Source organism: Conger conger, chromosome 16 (assembly GCF_963514075.1).
Source record: "Conger conger chromosome 16, fConCon1.1, whole genome shotgun sequence".
Lineage (NCBI taxonomy): Eukaryota > Metazoa > Chordata > Actinopteri > Anguilliformes > Congridae > Conger > Conger conger.
Genome location: NC_083775.1, coordinates 19,551,973 through 19,572,560, shown reverse-complemented (window position 1 = coordinate 19,572,560; position 20,588 = coordinate 19,551,973). Strand labels below are relative to the sequence as shown.

At 41.0% G+C, this 20,588-nt stretch overlaps 1 protein-coding gene across 1 annotated transcript in view; it reads left to right on the top strand.

Annotated features, from left to right (window-relative positions):
* Positions 1 to 7,392: 7,392 nt before the first annotated feature.
* ppap2d (phosphatidic acid phosphatase type 2D) overlaps positions 7,393 to 20,588 on the top strand; it is a 25,397-nt gene continuing 12,201 nt past the window's right edge. The window contains exon 1 of the mRNA XM_061225194.1: positions 7,393 to 8,521. Within this exon, the coding sequence (XP_061081178.1) occupies positions 8,320 to 8,521 (202 nt within the window). The 5' untranslated portion in view covers positions 7,393 to 8,319. The remainder of the gene's footprint in view (positions 8,522 to 20,588) is intronic.

Below are 20,588 nucleotides of genomic sequence, written 5' to 3'. Positions count from 1 at the left end.
ATTGATTCTACTTTTTGAAATTGATTCTGTAAATGTATTTTTTTTAAAATATATGCTAAATGCTGGAATGCATATCATTTATTTTGTTTATAATGTCACAGAAAGTAATTTGAATGAACACACACACACACACAAAATTACAGGACCTCTTCACTGTTAAACTGGTGTTTGTCTCCATCTAGTGGCTCTATGGGGGAGAATTGTTTACAACGTTCTTGTTGAGGCTACAAACAGGACTGAATACAACAATTTTAGATATCTGAAGAACAATATTTCATATATTGGCCTTGAATCTGTACATAACCAGCTGTGCATGTTGATGTTTGCCTTTAATATTGTTATTGATTTTAGTCTTGGTGGTGAATATTGTTTAACCCTTTTTGGAATGTTGTTGCTTTCATTTTACCAGCATGCATTCAAATGTTAAGTGAAGAACATTCTGCCTTAAGCAGAGCTACTTAACTCCACGTGGTGTGGCCCACTGTGTCTGTAGGCATTTGCTTCAACCATGCGCTACACCACCTGATTTCACTAATTAGCTTATTATCTGAACCAAGCAGGTAAAATAATGAGTGGTGGTGTAGCATATGGCAGGAACAAATTCCTGCAGACACTGCAGCCAGCAGGTCCTGGAGTCTGTGGCCCTTCCTTACAGGGTTCAGAATGTATGTTAGCCTGCTTCATCCCAATGTAGAGTATTTGCTGTTTCCCCCTGCTCTTGTGAGACAGGTGAGGCATGTGAGAGCAGGCCCGGCCCATTTCCTTTGAATTTCCTGCTCATTGCCCGGGTCCAGTTTTGGTAGCACCGCTCTCTGCAGAAACCCCTAAATCAAGGGATGATAACCAGACCTAGTCTTCTGTACAGATGATGCAAGTTAGACTAGGGGAAGTAGATTTACCCAGTATTGTGATAATAACCGTTTTCAGTGTAGGACTGTCGCCTGCATCCATAGAAACAGCATGTGCAATTCATTCGATATTTTGTTTTGTTGCAGGCTAATATGCGTATACCTCTCTATATACAGTAGACACACACACACACACACACACACATAGAGAGAGAGAGAGAAAGAGAAAGAGTGTGTGTGTGTTTACCATTCTGTATTATACAAACATTTCCTCATTGTACTCGTATACAATGTAACGTAAGTGTAAGTTAACTGGAAGTGTCTAAGTGTTCATACTCATTATACTGTGGTTTCCATGTTTCTGTGTGTTTCTAAGTACAATATAATATTATTGTGTTGCTTTGGCAATATAACTGTAGTTGTCCTGACAATAAAGCAAATTAAATTGAAATTTGAATCGAGAGAGAGAGAGAGTATATGTGTGTATGTGTTTACCATACTGTATTCTTTTATTAACATTTCCTCATTGTACTATATTTCTTGCTTATTTAGGCTGTATATGCTGCAACATCCTCTGCAGCCGTACAACAGGAAGCAGCCTTATTTGGGCTTGGGGCTGTAGCCGTGACAGGATGTGGGCACTAGTATATTCCTACACACTGTAGGAAGGCAGTGAACAGAGCGCTCTTATGAAAGCTAATTTTGGCAAGGTGTATTGACTATGCATGATGCATGCTCCGCTTTCATCTGGAACAGGAAAAAACCCTGCAGAGACATTAATAATGCATTCAGAGCCATGAGAAAAGTGTGAAAAACAGACATGCTGGATTAATGCTTAATGTTAGTAGTGTGTGTGTGTGTGTGTGTGTGTGTGTGTGTGTGTGCATGCATGTGTTTGCATGCATCCCTTGACAGATATCACTTAAAAACCTTGTGGAGGATGTATAAGATATATTTTAAGGCTGTTCCAAATTAAGCATTTTACCCATGATTCAGATTCTTTCGTAACTTGAACAACAGAGCTGAATAACATTCTTTGGACAATCCTGCCAATTTCCTTTCGATATGTTGGGTTCCTAGAGGTCCTTGCAAGGTTATGTTCAAGGGACATAACTCTCATAACGTTCTGGGAGTTTCCAGGCTAAGAGGTTCTGGGAAGGTCATGTGAAAGTTAGGAGGGGCTCTGATACTGGTAAAAGGAAAGGAGATGATCCTCATGTTCCTGATTACCCTCTCCTCTCCTCCCCTCTCCTCTCATCCTCTCATCCTCCTCATGCACTCGAATGTCCTGCGCTCCCGCTGTGCTCTCCATTATGTGCAGCTGGGTATTTGGAAGCTGTGTGCGACAGGGCCTTATGTAAGACTGCTGAATGATGAGGGCAACCGCACGCTACGAGCGTTGTGTCTGACGTGCATGCTCACGTGCGAGCCATCTAATTACTTCCACACGCAATGCTGGGAGGTAGCCAATGTCAATCAGTTACGAGAAGAAACCTGTCTCTCGCTGACAACTAACCGCCTTGGTGAATTTTTGGATGGGGAAGTGACATTCTACTGCTGTGGGTTGACCTGGTTGTGGCCAAGGCTAAGAACCTGTGCCCACACAGCACTGTTCCCTTAAAACCCTTTAATGCTCTGCTAGACCGTTTGGTAGAGCATATAGTTTTCCATGGCTCTTTACTTGGCGAGGACATTAAAGGGTTATTAAAAAGATGGCAGCGATGTTGTTAGTAGGACAAAAAAATTTACTGAAAGTGAAAAAAACTGTAACGTGAAATGCTGTTCATTTTTACAAACATTCTACTGTAAAATCACCATTTTGTAGTGTAGCCAGCAGGGCCCATTATATACCTGGTGAGGGTCTTGACCAACCTTTCAGCCATTCAGGATCCCTCAAATTGATCCTTTTTAAATCCAGATATCAGCTCATAAAGTGACCTTGACAATTGTGAAAATCGATCAAGTCATAAGGTGTTTTTCCAAAGCACTCTCAGTAAGATGGACAGAGACAGAGACCAGAATTATTGGAATCCTCAATAAATACACACATGAAATGCTGTAAACTCAGTTATTGACAGAAGCTTTATTTTCCAACATGTATAAAGTCGTGTGCTTTATTAAGGATTCGATGGAATCAACTGGAATCAAATGAATCAAGTCTTACATTTTTCAAAGAGAAACATGTATTTCCCCTAAAATTAGTATCACAATTATTGGCACCCCTGGTTTAATATTTTGTACAAACACCCTTGGCAAAGATGAAAGCCATGTGTCATTTCCTATAATTTGTGATATGGTTAGAGAACACATTTAGAGGGATTTTTGACCATTATTATTATTAATAATTAAGTTTTATTAAAATAATTAACTGAATAAAATTGTACAGCCAATTTCACTTTATTTATTTAATAAAGGGTTGCCAAAAATTTGACATATGGTTTTCAGAAAAAATAAGATTGCTGAATAAAAACATTGGCTCATGAGAGTAAATATATTGAAACAAAAGTATATAGTTTTCCCATATTTTTTCAAATAACATGTATTATCTGTGTTGTTAATTTTTCTTCTTCTTTTCTTCTTTATCAAGGTTGCCAATAATTCTGGAGCCCACTGTATGTTGCATGGCTGGATGTAACATAAAGCAAAGAGCTGACTCAAACCATATAAAGGCAAGAAGAAGTCGCTGGCTTGCTGGATGCATAAACTACTCATACAGATCAGTCCTGACAGAACACAGAGCTCTCCACATTTGTGAAACGGAAAGACACCCCCCACTGCAGAGTGAATAGTGACTCATCTCTTAGCACGGTGACTTATATCCTTATTGACTGTTGCAGTTCTTTAAAACTGGTGTTTCTGGTGATTCAAATATTATTGTTGAGCCCTTGGAATCTGTAAAGGTATAAAGCTAATTCTATTTTATGACATAAAATAAAATAAAAAATATGAATATGAACATGAATATTATTTACTAAAAATGTTAAATGTTCCGATAAGAGACACATGTAAAGTTCTTGTTTACAGGAACTTTCCAGTTACAGACTTGTTGGTTTATCATATTTTATATTGTACAGTATATTTGACTATAAAACCTAGTCAGAGGTTCAGTAACCTGACATTATGTTGATCTGATTGGTGCCAGAGATGGTGGTTTGAATATCTCAGAAACTGCTAGCGTTTGCAGAGAATACTGAAAAAAAAAAATCCAGTGAGCAGTTCAGTGGGCAAAACGCTTTCTTAATGAGGTCAGAGGAAAAGCTGACACAAAGGTGACAGTAATGCAAATAACCACACATAACAATGGTATGCAGAAGAACATCTCTGAACTCAAAAAACATGTAAATAAGTCTAAATAATATGTTTAATAAATAACTCATAAAGTGCTCACTGAGTGTACATTTATAGTATAGCCACATTATAACTCCATTCAGCTGTCGGAAATTCCGACAATCAAGAAGTTAAAACTCATCTACTTTTCACTCTGCAGCCCTCCAGCAATTCCTGTTGCTACCTTACTGATGAGCCCCCTGTATTTAGGAGATGAAGACTCATTCAGTGAGTATAACCTTCCGTGTCCTCTGCTGTGGTCTCTTCAAACACTATTGTGTGCCAAGTCCTCAGTCAAAATATATTTCAAAATACATCTTAATCATTGTGTGTAGTGATTATAACTCTCTTTTGAAAGAAGAACAAATGAGTCTTCAGACAAAGGCATATGTCTTTTTCTGTGCAGTAATATTTGCCAAACAAACTGATAGAGTGACTTCTAAAGTACACCAGACCCCTTCCCACACACTCAGAAACCTTGTTTTCCTTAAATTAAGGATGATCATTTCTGACAATACTGCTCAGAATTTCTTTCTTGGCTTGAGAAAATACGTGACATTATTAAATTATATGGCGTGAGTCCCCAGACAGAGGCCTGGGTCAAAAGTCTTGTCCATAAAAATTTTAGTATGCCGAATTTTGAGTCAAAAAATATTTTAAACGATGTCTCAACAAATATTGTGTTTTGATAAGGGGTTGGGGGGCATTCCCACACCCCTTCAATTTCACCATCTGAACAGTAACTGCAGTTGGTGGCAGAATGATCGCCTTAAAGGCATACTATGCAGGACTTTCACCATGAAAATATTATAAAACAAACATGGTCAGTCATTACTATGATACACTGACAACCAGTGTCTGTATTCACTTCTGTCCAATACCTTGCTTGTCTACTTGTGTTCGTTATCCTAAAAACACCTTTGGTCACTTCTGGGCATGGGCTTTTTTTATTTTTGTACTGTATCTGAAAAGCACTAAATACATTCTATGATCCAATAGAAGGAGGGCAAGAGGAGACGTGTATGGATTGGCTGCTACAGTAGGCTTGTGAGAGATTAGGTTAGTGGCTAACCATTAAGCAAATGGCTGGCGTTCAGTAACATTACAGTAGGTTAGTACTGTAAATTTACTACACTACAGTACTGTAAGTTAGTACATGACAGTAGTTTTTTATGTCAGCTGGTGGGCCATGATAGCTGGGTCCCACTCCACAGTACTACTGTTTATATTTTTGGGAGATTCTACTAGGTTATTTTCTCTCCTAGGCAGGGAGGGTATGCCTAGCCTCCCGGACTTTCAGAAGACTTGAAATAATGAAAATAAGACTTGACTCTGTTAAAAATAGAAGTGACAATGACTTGATATGTTTGTGAGTATGCGTGCTTATATTACAGCATTATTCTCCATGCTGAAAAAAAACAAAAAAAAACAGCTCAAACTAGGTTTTTGAAAGTTGACCAGTTAGACCAGCCTTATACTCAACATGGTTTGACCTGCTCAAGCTATGTTTTGAAACAAATGGTAGCAGCTATTTCATAGCTGAATTTTACACCAGGGCTTCCTTCCAGGCAGGCTAGAGGCAGACTAAATCAGATATTTTACGAATCATATTAGACTGCGGTTTTCTTAGCTCATTGCTATCACACTGTAGTCTGCAATGGTCGGAATCATCTTGTGGTGTCGGAGGGTGGGTGTAGATGTTTTTTGGATGTTAACAAATGCATCAAGGCCTAAAATTCTGCAGCCTGCCTTTAAACTACGAATTTGTAAACATATATCCACTATGTGGCACTGTTTCTGAATTCAGGTGTACAGTGGCTCCAACTCAGTTGCATGGGGAGCTGTGGATTTAAAGACATTTGGATTTTTAAATAAGGAAACATACATGAGGTCACCAACCCCGACCCAACTTATGACTAACCTTAAATTCCCTGAACTTCAGCTATTTCTTTACTACTGATGAGTGTCATTGTCAATCTGACAGCTGTTCTTCCCCTTTAGTGTGGTACTTATGACACCATACCGTATTGTCTTTATTTGGGCATTGGGTTACCAAAAATTGGGTTCACTGTGGGTTACTCATCTACTGATAAGTGACACTGACACTCTACTACTCTGTGATTACACGTTGCATAGTAGACACCTATATTGCTTACTGTTTTCTGAAATCACTAAAGTGCTGTGCATTACTTTGATATAAGGTGTTACTGCCATGAGTAGACTGTCGTCGTTTATTATTACTATTATTTGTTGTTGTATTTTTCCAACAAGCATACTCACAGCTTCACTCAAAAAGGATATGTTAATATCCACACACCTATTGTGTTACGACTTTTGTCTTACTTTCAGTACTTTTGTGTTAAAAATTAAATGTATGTGTTACAAGGTGAGACTTTTAAACGGACTAGGTTTAAAGTAACACAAAATATGTTGTCCTTAACTAGACGATGCGAGTTAAAAATGATAAGTAATGTGTTGCTTTTAACACATCTTTTTTGAGTGTTCGAGCCCCGGTAACCTTTCGTCCAATGGGAACGATTTCTTCCATTTCCGTTACTTAATGTGCCCTTGTTTTGAAACATTAACGTGAAAAAATACAAGGCTTCATTCGTCCTTGGTTCCAGAATCGATCCTTGCGTCTAAATGTGTTTTGCAGTACAATGGGAATCTATATTATATTCGGTAATGTCAATGTCGTCGTTTAGTAATGCTGCACCGGAGGCGACGTGTGTGCATCACATATAGATGTGCATTTATTATGATAGCCTGATGATGACCATGATGACTCGTATTCTGACTTTATCACCATCATTTGGAGGTATTGTCACAGCTAAAATATTGCTTAATAATAATAATAATAATAATAATAATAATAATAATAATAATAGTAGTAATTACAACGACTACTACTACTACTACTACTACTACTACTACTACTACTACTACTAATAATAATAATAATAATAAAAACTGCAATAATAATGTTATTATTATGTATTATCTGTATTATAATTAGAATAACTATATATATATATATATATATATATATATATATATATATATATATATATATATCGAAGTTCCAGTAATAAACAGCGCAGAACTAATCCCTACAACACGCGATGCCACTCATAGGAAAATCACCCCCACCCCCACCCCTCCTCCCCACGCGCTTCATTTTAAACCCAAGAGAGAAACTTGGGAGTAGTACGGAAGGGTGCCAGAACAGGGATCGATCTCGTCTAAGAAACTTACACCTTGCGGCCTCTTTGGGCTGCATGCAGCTGTTCTGGGTGAGCCATTGAAAAGTTTTGCTCTCCCCTTGTAAATAATTAACGAGCAGCTAGTTTACGGAGCAAGGAGAAACGAACTTGAAAGTTTAAAAAACTACCATACCCGTCAGTGGAGAGGACTGGATAAGTAGCCTACTCTCCACTCTTTCCACACTAAAGGGACACCTTTGCAGAACTCTGTCGTGCGACCGAGTCACTCGTGTGGCAGCAAAACCAAGGGGAAACACACCGTAACCATCACAAGTCAAAACAATTTACTTACCAAGTTATTGGATACCTATTAGCGTCTGTGGTGCAGGGACGGACGCGAATGCACGGGACATAACAGATGTGGATCAGGCTACTCTAGGAAAGTGCAATGGCTACACTCTGCTGAATAGAAAGAAGACTGGGCGATTTCTCATCAGTGTTCTTTTTTTCAGGATTGTTGAAGCGAGACAGGCTATCGATTTTCTCTGGTGACTAGCTGCCTGTCACAACTCGCGATGGGCTCTTCGGACATTAATAAAAGCAGGTGAAACGTTTGGAAGCGGAGGTCGCAAGAGAAAGTTGGCGTGCAAGTAAACACTTCAGCTCGTTGTTTTCCATCTCAGTGCATAATTTCCACTGAACCGTTCTTGGACATTTATCAATAGGCACCGATAGCCTACTTGTGGGCGGATTAAACTTTACGATTTTATTTGTCGTAACTTTTTCAGGCATTATTTTGCTTAGTGCTTTAAACCCATAGCTAGTTTACTAGCTATCCAGTAAGCAGCTAAGGACGCGTAGCTAGCCATTTCTCTACACCTGAAAAAAATCATTATTGTTAACTATAGAAGGTTGCAACTTAATTGGAATTGCGAGGAACTATGCAGAAATACAACCCTAACAACACCGACACACTCCCGCGGGACGCGGAGCTCCAACACCGCCTGACTGACAACGGTGGAGTCGGGGATTCGGTGAAGGAGAATGGGTCTAGGAAGAAGGACTCTGGCGCTGAGATTCCCGACACACCGTGCACCAAAAGAAAGATGCTGGTGGGCTTGGACCTTCTCTGCCTGGTAGTGGGTAAATATACATTTTCCATATTGGTAACCGATGTATGAACTTTATTCACTAACAAATAATTCCAGTTATTTCAAGATGTGATAGTGGATAGCAACACCGCTAGCTGTGACTATAGGCACTCAAGTTACGAGGGACTACACGCTGCCTCGCTCTCGAGAGCTGTCCTGCAATCCAAGTTTTATCCACGTTTGTCAGTCTGTCTACAGTTGTGCACAACTCGGCAGCCTATTGTATTTGAGGTAACTTTCATCCACAAGGCTTTTCTGACATCCCAATTTGGGTTTGCGTAGCGAGTGACAATGTGAAGTTTTGTACGGTTCAAACCCCGGTTTGACCCGTACAGTCTGTTCCTGAAACGTACTCTGCTTAGCGGTAACTGATACTGACTTCTGAAATGATTGGATCATATGAATAGGGTATTCCAGTACCTTCATTTTCTCAGTGAAACATATTACTGCTTATTCTACCATTCATTTTCAGTTAAATTTTCACTACAACAAGAGCACATTTTTATATAAAACATGATATCAGGGGTACTAGTGCGTGCATCAGGTTGCAGTGGTGGTACACACTCTTTAGAAAATAAGTTGCTCAAGAAGTTCACAACCTCTCTGCACGTGGTGAGTTTATGCGGACCAGCTGGCCAGAGCGTTGACCCGAGGAATTCTTCAGTTCCCATGACAACAGTGGTTCTCAAGGAAAAGCGAAGCGGAGGGAGTTATTGGGAATATAAATAAGTAATCCCTCTCTTCACAAATCCAATTGACCTTTGCTCGTTGTTTTCTCTCATTATATAGATTTTTTTTTTGCACAAAAAATAAATCGGCTGAAAGTTACGTAATATAATTCAATACATTAGAAGATGGCCAGAATGTATTGTGGCGAGCTGAACCATTCCATCTCCAGAGAAAGTCCAAAAGTAGCCTACTCACGAGTACAGTTTGACTAATATGAGTAGGCAACTAATGGTAGAACATGGTGTCATAATACATAGGTCGAATTTAATTACTCAGAATTAAAGTTTCAGCCTATTAAAATGCACATCAGCTTTATTCCATGACGAATAAGATTGGCGACTGCTGTGCCAAACCAAATCGATAAAGATAGTAATGGTGTTAACACCAGCAGGCATACTGTACAAAATATATTAAAAAATCTTTTGTAGTATAAAACCATCTTATGCTACAAAATATGGATTTTGCCGGTGTGAAATAGCTGGTTTAGTTTTTAAAGACGGACCAGTGATGGACTCGCTAGGGTAAAGCCTGATGTGGGTCATAATGTTATGTGGTAAACATGTAACATTCAACTTGTATTTAGTGTCGTGTTCATTTGTATAGGTTACTATGAAATATGTGAACTACTCTCCGTCTTCAAAATTGCAGTATTCATTTCTACAGAGAAATAGCTATGGCAGAAGGTGATATTATGTCAATTGCTCGGTGACTTAACATAGGCCTGTTTTTGCATTGAGATGAAACTGTGATGAGACCCTGTGTAAATCAAAGCATTGCTAACATCAGCTATGGGGCAATATTGAGAATACAATACAGAAAATAATATGGTATATGAATATCAAACATACCATCCATATGCTTATAATACAATGTTTTCCTGCAAAATTAAGTGGCAGGCATTTTGACCATCATGGATCCACATTTGTCCTGATGTTAGGATCTTCATAATCTCAGGTGGAGGGATATATTTGAAGGGAGTTGCAATGTGAAAGAGCAGATGGCCTTACATTTGGCATGTTTTTGTTGTGCTCTGTCATGCAGAGCAGATATTAGTTGAAATTCAGCGAGGTGAGCTCCGATGACGCAGAGCACGCTCGGGACTGTCGGTGGCGCTGTTTCGGAGTGTTTGTCTCGCTGCCGATTCGCCTGAACCCGTCAGGGCGGCCCGACAGGTCTACGGACTGGCGGTTACGCTGAGGCGCCCGCCACTGAACGCAAACAAAAAAAGAAAAAAAAGGAAAACCAATGGAAGGCTGTCAAATTTCCAGCTGCGGCGTCACTCTGCACTCCTCCTCCCTGGGGCTATGATAATAGCAATCTCCACCTAGTCCTGAGGCTGGCTGCGTTCAACCAACTAGACCCATCAACTGACAGATGCAGGCAGGTCTTACGCTAATGCAGTGGTAATAGTAACCATAACAACAACAAGAATTATGATTGGACGAGGGGTCTCCAGCTGTAAAACCTGCCTGACAGATACAGCCGGGACTTACAGCAGACGACCCCTCGTATAATAATAATAATAATAATAATAATAATTATTATTATTGTTATTATTTTTTTATTTTTTATGATTAGTATTATTATAACAATGTTAGGCATTTTATTACTGCTGCATTTTTCAAAGTGACAGACTATCAAAGTATTTTAATACAAACAAAAAAAAGAGTACTAAAGTAAAAGTAAAAGAATGACCTTAACTATCCATCCATCCATCCATCCATTATCTGAACCCGCTTATCCTGAACAGGGTCGCAGGGGGGCTGGAGCCTATCCCAGCATACATTGGGCGAAAGGCAGGAATACACCCTGGACAGGTCGCCAGTCCATCGCAGGGCACACACACCATTCACTCACACACTCATACCTATGGGCAATTTAGTCTCTCCAATCAGCCTAACATGCATGTCTTTGGACTGTGGGAGGAAACCGGAGTACCCGGAGGAAACCCACGCAGACACGGGGAGAACATGCAAACTCCGCACAGAGAGGCCCCGGCCGACGGGGATTCGAACCCAGGACCTCCTTGCTGTGAGGCGGCAGTGCTACCCACTGCACCATCCGTGCCGCCCCTTAACTACAATACAATTAAAAAATAAAATAAAAGTCAAAAGTCAAGTAGTTTAAATAAAGCTATGCTGAGAGGTGCAATTCAAAACGGTAATTTTCTCATCCAGAAGAGTAAACGGGACACCTTCCAGAACCCCTTTGCTTTCTGGGAATTTAACTGTGTGCCTTCCCATAGGTGAGTGAAGTGAGCACATCGTTTCATCTTCAGGCTAGGTGAGCAAGACGAGCCTTTGAGCAACCTGAAAAGGCAAGTGTCTAACCACGCCAACTGTGTTTGCTGGTCAAAGCTGTCTTCTACAGTTGATGCTTTGACTCAAGCTTGGAAACATTTTGTCAGAAGGGACGCTTGCGCTGGATTGTGGGGGCGATTTTTCAGACCTGCGAACATAGCCTCAGGATGCAGGTGGATGTGGGTCGACACTTGTATGAAAATTTTCCGGCAAGATGAGGAAGCGTCTGTCCTTGGATAGATTTAGCAACAGCTGGAATTACTTGCCTGGCAGAGGCCCGGCTAGACTACAGTCTACTCAAGATTACAGGCCAGGTGAGTGGGCTGAGTGATGGGGCCAGGAGGTTCCCAATGACCTCACCCAGAAATCTGTGCAAGTAATGATTCCCTGTCACCCTATGCTGATGAGAGGGTCGCCTTGGTAACAAGTGTTGCCAGACTCCTCCTGTTTCTTCAGTTGGGCTTCTTGTAGTGCAGAACAAAAACACCAGATACCAAGAATAGACACCAGACCAAATCGCCATCCATTTATTTTGGCTCATTACAGATAATAGCAATTTAAGGGATTCTAAAGCGCACGTTGGAGTCCTTGCAAAGTACTGTGCTCTCAACTTCTTCAAAACTTCTCGCAACTAAACATGCTTTGGGAGTGATAAGTTTGTTTCAAATTATGTTCACACATTTTTGTCCCAAATCTCTCCACTTCATTGAATACATTATTGTCTCTCCAGTTCTTAAACTCCACAGCTTTTGCAGAGTCCACAATGCATCATCCACAATGAGAACATCATTGTCATTGGTTAAATTGTTCATATTATGAATGTTTGTGTTACACTCAGGGTGTCAACTTGTTAAGTCAACTGACCCAGTATGACCAACCAGTGTAGAAAGCGCGGCATATTTTAAGTTGTATGAGTTTTTGTTATGCCCTGTTGCTTTTCCTGCACATTCAGGGACCGTTCCAGTAATTTATTAGATTGGTCTGTGAATCTGTTCAGCATTCAGTGGAATTGGTCTGGTGGCTGTTCTTGGTATCTGGTGTTCTTGTTCTGCTTTTCCATCCATTGAATTGACCTCAATTACTTCCTTTGACCTCAATGACCTCATAGTGCTCACTTTGGCCACTGGTATCTCTCAAGGCAGCAGTTATCCATCACTACTGCTGTTATCTCTCACTGTAGCAGTTATCCATCACTACTGCTGTTATCTTTCACGGTTACTGTTATCCATCACTACTGCTGTTATCTTTCACTGCAGCTGTTATCCATCACTACTGCTGTTATCTATCACAGCAGCTGTTATCCATCTCTACTACTGTTATCTCTCTGTAGCAGTTATCCATCACTCCTGCTGTTATCTCTCACTGTAACGGTTGTCCATCACTGCAGCCGGGGATCTCTCACTGCAGCCGGGGTCTCTCAGTGTAAGCATCCATATAAGTGTGTCTGTGTCACTGCCCCTATTCAGCATAACGGATCACTTGTTACAGCAGAAATGGCATTCTGACAATGCGTCAATATCGTATTTAATTTGCAAATAATTGTGCTGTTTCACGTCCTTTACTGCTAGCATCATAACCATCAACAGATTTCCCCTTTGTGTTTCCCATGATATATAGAGGATTATACCTGTTCCATCTCATATACTGTTCCATATCGTGTTCCTTGTAAAATGGGCATGGCTACACCATAATTGTGAAAAAAACACAGCTAGTGCAGTCAATTAGTTGTTAATATTTATTAGATTAACAAAAATAAGAAACACTTGACTTTTCCAGTAAGAAACGTACAGCAAATTACCAATAAATAAAAATCTAAACTATTCATCATAATGACCTGACAACAGACAACAAAAACACACATTCCCTACTCATTTGTAATAGCTTACATAATGTAGCCATTGGCTACATTAGCTAACTACTGTGACTGTTGGCTAGCTTAATATACAGTATAGCTGGTGGCTTAATGTGTGGCTAAGATGTTCAAGTCACCTTATTTCAGCTGATATTTCAGGTGTGGTCTTGCCTGCTTCTTTGCAGCACCGAATTCGGTTTTTTATCTCACTGCCTTTAATGGCCTGTCAGTTCTCTACTCACATTGTTTGGAATGCTTATTGCATCTGTCTCTGGGTGGTCCACATTTTTTTACACCCCCCCAAAAAAAAAAAAAAAGCTAAAAGGAGGCTTTGGGGAGGTTGTGGTTAACAGTAAACAATGCATATTGCACCAGGGAATCATGAATTAGCGTTAATCACCTCTAAAGCTGGGATAACAAAGGCTTTCTGTGGGGATTTACACAGCAACAGTTGCAGGGGGTACGTCACAGTCTAATACTTCCTCAAACCACATTACTTCCCTCTGCTGTATTATCTGCATTACTGTCTGTAGTGTGGGTGTCTGTGTCTGTATCTGCATGCATTTCCCCTGCTCAAATGTCTGCACTACTGTCTGTAACACGTGTCTGTTTGCGTGTGTGTGTGCGTGTGCTTTTGCATGACTGCTGTGTGTGTGTGCAAAACGAGCATCTTTTTGAGTGTTTATTTGTTTGTTTCTGTGTGTGTGGGCAGGAGGTTTGCAGGTCTGAACATGGCCTTTGTCTCTGGCCAGAGCAAAATCCTTATGTCTTCCGGGGTCAGAGTTCAGGGGTGAGTGGCTATTAGCATGCCTTGTGCTGGGTGTGTCCATGTGCAGGAGCGCCAGTTCCAGTGGTTCTCTTGTGGTCCAGTATTGAATCCTGACCCTGTCACACAGCTGACTGTGTGCCGGTCAAGATTGTAATTTTTGTCCAATCGCGCAGCAGTGACCTCTGCTGGCCGCTGTGGTGCCTGCGGTCTGCCTGCACCAGTTGCACATGAGGCGTACTCCTCCACCTGAGTGACGGCGGGCTGACGGGGTGAAGAGAAGCCTTGCTGCAAATGAAAGCACGTGTTAGGAACCGGGGAAGAAACTGCGTGAACTGCGGGTTATCTCAGCGGGTTGCGTGCGTGTCCCCACCCCATGAGCAGTCAGGCTGGATGGCATTGGAATAACACAAACTGATCCTTGATTCTGGCCGCAAGCAATGCAGAAGTGAAACGCCTACATTAGCACGCGCTGCCTGGTGCCTTTGCCAGATTGCATTTGCATTTGATGCTTTTTGGATAAAAGCCAAATTACAAACTTGACGTAGGGCTTGTAATTTTGACCTGAGCCCGATCAAAACCTGACCAGAATGGGAGGGTTTGGGTCGGTGCGGGCCGTAAATCTGTTATTTTAGATCAGGCTTTGTTGCGGTCTGCCCCCTTGTCGGGGGCCCTTTAAATTTTGAGGGCAGAGCACGGCGTGAGCTGCATGGCAGTTGTAAGGCCAGTTGTAGTCTAAGCTAAGATATGCAAGTAACATAATGGATGTCTTGGAGCCTGTGAGAAAAAGTTATTGTGAGGGGAGTATGAATCAAAAGGTCTGGACACACTTGTACTTGGTTTTTGAATGAGGTGCAAATGAAAAACGTGGGGGTTTGTGAAATGCAAATATTCTGAAACCCTGCCTACGTACGGTAGTCGTGAAACGGTGCTACGTCCGCAAACGACACGACTGCACCACACTGTGCACCATTCGACCTGCACGTCTATTGCGCCTTTTTCCAAAAACATCGAAGCCACCCCAAACCAGGGTGCATCTGCTGTACTGACGGCCTTATTAAGTCGGGTTCAAACCGGGACGGCCTTTGAAAACGCTGGGCCACGTGGGTTCTGCTTGGGCTCGACCTGAAAAGAATGCGCACTCAAGTGGGGGTTCACTCTAAAATAACAGCCAGGCAGCATGGCTGAGTGACATGGAGACTGACAGGTAGACAGCAGAGCAAAAACAAAAGATTGTTAAACCGTGTACACCCTCCCTTCTCGCTCCCTGTTACCTCCCTCCTCCACTTCTCTTTCTTTCTCTGTCCCCCTTTCCTCCACCTTATCTATGGATGGTGTAGTACAGCTGTGTGTGTGTGTGTGTGTGTGTGTGTGTGTGTGTGTGAAAGAGAAAGTGAGTGAGTGGGAAAAGCCAACAAAAAACAATTTTGAGATGGTATATTAACTTCAATAAAGAAATATAACTATAAGATAGTCTGATGATAACATTAAAACAATTTTTTTATTAATTGATTGATTGCTTTTTAAAAATAGTTTATTAACTGCCTTTGTTTTGCTGTGACCGTTATCATTCATATAAAATGTTTACCTCAGATAATTTGTTAAAATGTGTGGTTATTCTTTTACGCTACAAATTGTGTGCTATGCTTTGGCAATTAGTCCATGTATTTCATGCCTATAAATCATGTTGACTGGTGTGTGTGTGTGTGTGTGTGTGTGTGTGTGTGTGTGTGTGTGTGTGTGTGTGTGTGTGTGTGAGAGTGTGTGTGAGAGTGTGTGTGAGAGTGTGTGTGAGAGAGTGTGGTTGGCAGTGAAAGCTGTGTAGTGAGCCTGGATTCCCAACATGCTGTCACATGTCTGTGTATCCATAGCCTGGCGTGCTGTAGATGTCTATGTATGTGTGGTATGTGTGTTCATTAAGACTTCCCACATATCTGAGTGGATGTGTGTAAATATAGGTATGTGCTGTATGTATTATTCTTTATACATACATTCTAATGTTGAGTACCAGTCAAAAGTTTGGACACACCTTGCCCTTTTCTGGCTTTTGAATTGTTTGTAATCAAACAATTCATATGTGGTCAAAGTGCAGATTCTCAGCTCTTATTAAACCACATTTTTATACATTTTGGTTCACCATGTAGTAACTAGAGTACTTTTTATACATATCCTCGCATTTCAAAGTTTTAGACAGATTTAATTTGACATTATGTTAATTTTTCTGAAGGACTTCCTGAAGTCTGTGACCTATCAACGTCACTAGAGTCTGGATATCATATTTTCTGGTTGTCCTCCAAGCGATACTATAAAATGGTGAACCAATATGTACAAAAATACCTTTTAATAAAAGCTGAGAATCTGCACTTTGACCACGTATGAATTATTTGATTACAAACAGAGAAAATAAAACCTTAATAAGCAAGCAGAAAAAGGCAAGGTGTGTCCAAACGTTTGACTAGTACTGTATGTATGTCTGTTCTGTTTTATTGCATAGAAACATTAATGACTCATACAGATGTGTGTGCACAAACATACACACACACACACACACACACACACACACACATTCAGTCACTCCCTTAGTTGGTTAGTATCACACACCCACCTGCCAATGATTACATTATTCTAATGTATGTACTATATCAGCTGTGGTTTATTGCATAAAAAACATCAATATGTCAGGGTTTGAAACTAAAATTTTAACGAACCACTGTGTCTGGTGGATGAACAAATGTACCAGACACTTGGATGTTTTGCCAGCCACCACTGTTTGCATAACATGAAAATGAAAATCACAGCATGCTTTGTGAATTGTTTTTAACCCCTTAAGTCTCACCGGCCCATGTTTTACCACCCACATGTTGTATAAAAATGTGCTAACTCAGAGAAATGTTGACAGAATGTCCATTGTTTACTTCCACGAAAGTACTTATACATAGAAATGCTATAATCTACGTTTTGTGTAGGCTCTCTCGAACATGATGAGCCCAAGTACAACAGTCTCTGAACAGTATTTGTAACGTAGTTGCGGAGAAAATGTGTTACCCCCATCCGTGTGTAAGACAATTAAGTATAACTTCAGCTCATCAAAGAACCGACTACTTGCATGTTATAGAAGTGACGACTAAAAACTAAAAGGCATTTGAACTAATGACATTGCATTTCCATCAGTATATAATTTGTTAGCCTTGCGTAATACAACACAGCATTTCTTTTTTGCCTGCGCAACGAAACTGTAGCATTTTCATTACAGGGTGACAGGATACAAATACTTTGTATAGTGTTGTATAGTTATTAAGCAAAATGCAGTGTTTTACACCTCATAAGACCCATAATATCATTTAGATTGTATGTGTTTTTTGGAGTCTCCAAATGTCCTTTTTTTGGAAAAGTGCCTAGACATAGATCAGAAAAAACAATGCAGAATGTTCAGAAACATCTTAGTGATGTTGTGACTTGGCTCTATTGTGTTTCTAAGTGCACTGTCTCCATGTTAATAATTTTTGTGCTGGTTACAAAATATATATTTATTTTTTTCTTGGGGGCATATACATGGCAGTTAGAACGTGACTTCAGCCTCGAATTCCAGCCAGTCGTGACACTAGACATTATTATCAAGATTCCCTTTTCTGATTGACACCTTCTTTTTATTTTTTTATTTTTTTATTTTTTAAGCCTCACTTCTTCTTTGACATTATCATTTGTCTACCTGTTTTCTATTTTTACCCTAGTTATGGCAGATACGTTTCTGTGAAAATCATAGACAAAAAGATTGCGTTATTAAAGCTAGGTGCTGCTCGATACCACTAGCAGGTGTCACGACTGGCGACCAAAGCAGAACGCAAACATGCCCAATCACAGTAGCCTAATGAACACAAGGATTTGTGGGAGTTGGAGTCTCATATTCTGTGATTGCTGTAACTGTGTGAATTTCCATTTACATCTTCAGGATTTTGTGTCTGGTAAATTGGTTCTCTTCACCCAACAATGACATAACCTACCCACATTTGGCGGGTCGTCAGGTGCTAATTTCATACCCTGATACGTGACATACCGACACATGCGTGACACACCGACACACGCGCGCGCCCGCACTCCGAGTCACTCAGACTCACACGCACACCATACCCATACCCCCCCAGCGGAACACTAAGGTCCATTAGCATGAACCCCGTGGCTCAGTTGAACAGCCTGGTTAAACACATCGACTCCTGCCCCATTAAGGCTCGGTGCAGCTTCTGATTGGCTGCCCTCTGGGCAGGGCCAGGGTGCAGATGAGGAAGCCGCAGGCGGTCAGGGGACATGGATGCGAGGAGGGGTGGTAGGGGTCAGGGGAAGGTGTAATGAGTGGGCAGGACTCGCAGCGCTGTAAGTGCTGTGGTTCATGCGGGTGTGTTCAGGGTTTCACATTTAAAGCATCAATCTGTCAATTTGTCATATCGAAAAATAACATATAGTATACCTTCTCACAATGGCATTTTTATAGGGCTATCATTTCAATGTGTTGGTTTTGTGAAATTCCTCTTTAAACATGCTGTTTAAAACAAGTTGTGTTTGGTGCAACTTTCCCGCCACGTTTTCAAGTTTGATGTGGTGTAGCAAGCTAGAGATTTGCCTGTGGACTGACACACGAATGACGAATGCGGAAGAGCAAGCATCTAAAAATCCAAAAACGTCTTTGAAATTAGGTTTTATATGTTGTTGAAAATTACCACGTCAGACAACATTATTGGATGCCTCAAGGCAGTTTTCTTTCTCAAAATACAAGACCGCTGGATTATCTTAAGAGTAATCACGCACAGGTTTTGCTCCTAGTAAATAGCTTAATTTCAAATGGCATTTTGAGTGTGAACACCCACTGTTGTGACTACCAGTGTCCACAGATTTCGCCAAAACACAAAAATTACAGATAGACAAAAGAAGAGTGAATTTATCAGTGTGGAATGAAATGATAAAGTGTGTGTGGTTTTTATCTCCCTCCTGAGGGCTTATAATGTGCTGATGTGGTGTCTACGTCTTGCCACCTGACTCTCTTGGGTGCACAGTTTACCGTCTATATTAAGCCGTTATAAAATTCCCAGGGTTTTCAAAGCGCTCTCTGTGTGAGCATGTATGAGCGTGTGTGTGTGAGTGAGCGTGTGTGAGCGTGCGTATGTGTGTGTGTGTGAGCGTGAGTATGTGAGCGTGTGTGAGCGTGCGTGTCTGAGCGTGTGTGTCTGAGTGTGTGTGTATGAGTGAGCATTTGTGAGCATGTGCATGTGAGTGTGTGTAAGTAGGCAATGTGTGTGTATCTGCATGTTCACTTATTTCTGTGTGTGTGTGTGTGTGTGTGTGCGTGCGTGTGCGTGTGTGTGTGTGCGTTATGTATTTATGTAGCAGATTCCTGTATCCACAGTGAGGAGCGAGGTTCCTGTTTTTCCCCACGGTATTATCAGTTTATACAAACCAGGTGTTTATGGAGCGAGTTCAGGTTAAGTACCTTTGTTCAAGGGCAGAGCTGGAACGCCCCACCCAGGAATGGAGCCCACATCCTTCTGGTGCTTATCCCAGTTCCATAATGAGTCACCACCCATTTTTCCATCCATTTCTGTCTTCCTGCTCACTGTTTGGCCAGCTGCAATGGGAGTGTGCTGAGGATTCTCTCTCTCTCTCTCTCTCTCTCTCTCTCTCTCTCTCTCTCTCTCCCCCCCCCCCCGCCTATCCCTCAGGTTCTCCTCTGCTTTCACTCTGTCTTCTTCATCCTAACCTTTACCGTGAGCATTTAGCACTGTCTAATAATGATGATTAAACTTTGATTAAATAAAATGATCATAAAATGTTATACTTAGTGGGCACCATAATTCATTGAACAGTGACACATTTTTTGTTATTTTGTTTCTATACTCTAGCACTTTTTGAAAGGATCAGACATCACCAGCCACTTTTTGGCCAACCCCTTTGTTGCTCTAGCAGTATGTTTTGGGTCATTGTCTCGTTGCATGATGCTGTCCAATAAGTTTGGAGACATTTAGTTTTATTTGAGCCGATATTATATTTCTGTAGACTTTAGAATGAATTGTTCTACTTCTGTCTGCAGTCATCGATGAAGACAAGCGAGCCCGTTCCCCTGGCAGCCATACAGGCCCAAGCCATAACACCCCCTCCACCATGTTTCATGGATGTGGTGGTACGCTTTGGATCATGGGCCTTTCCTTTATTCCTCCACCATTTTCTCTTTCCAACTCTCTGGTGCATGTTAGTCTGTGTCTCATCTGTCCACAAGACTTCGTTCCAGAACTATTGGGGCGCTTTTAGGTGCATTTTAGCAAACCGTAATCTCGCCTTTCTGTTTTTCAGGCTTATCAGTGGTTTGCATCTTGTAGTGTACCCTCTGTTGTCCTGCTGGTGTAGTCTACGTATGGTAGACTTCAAC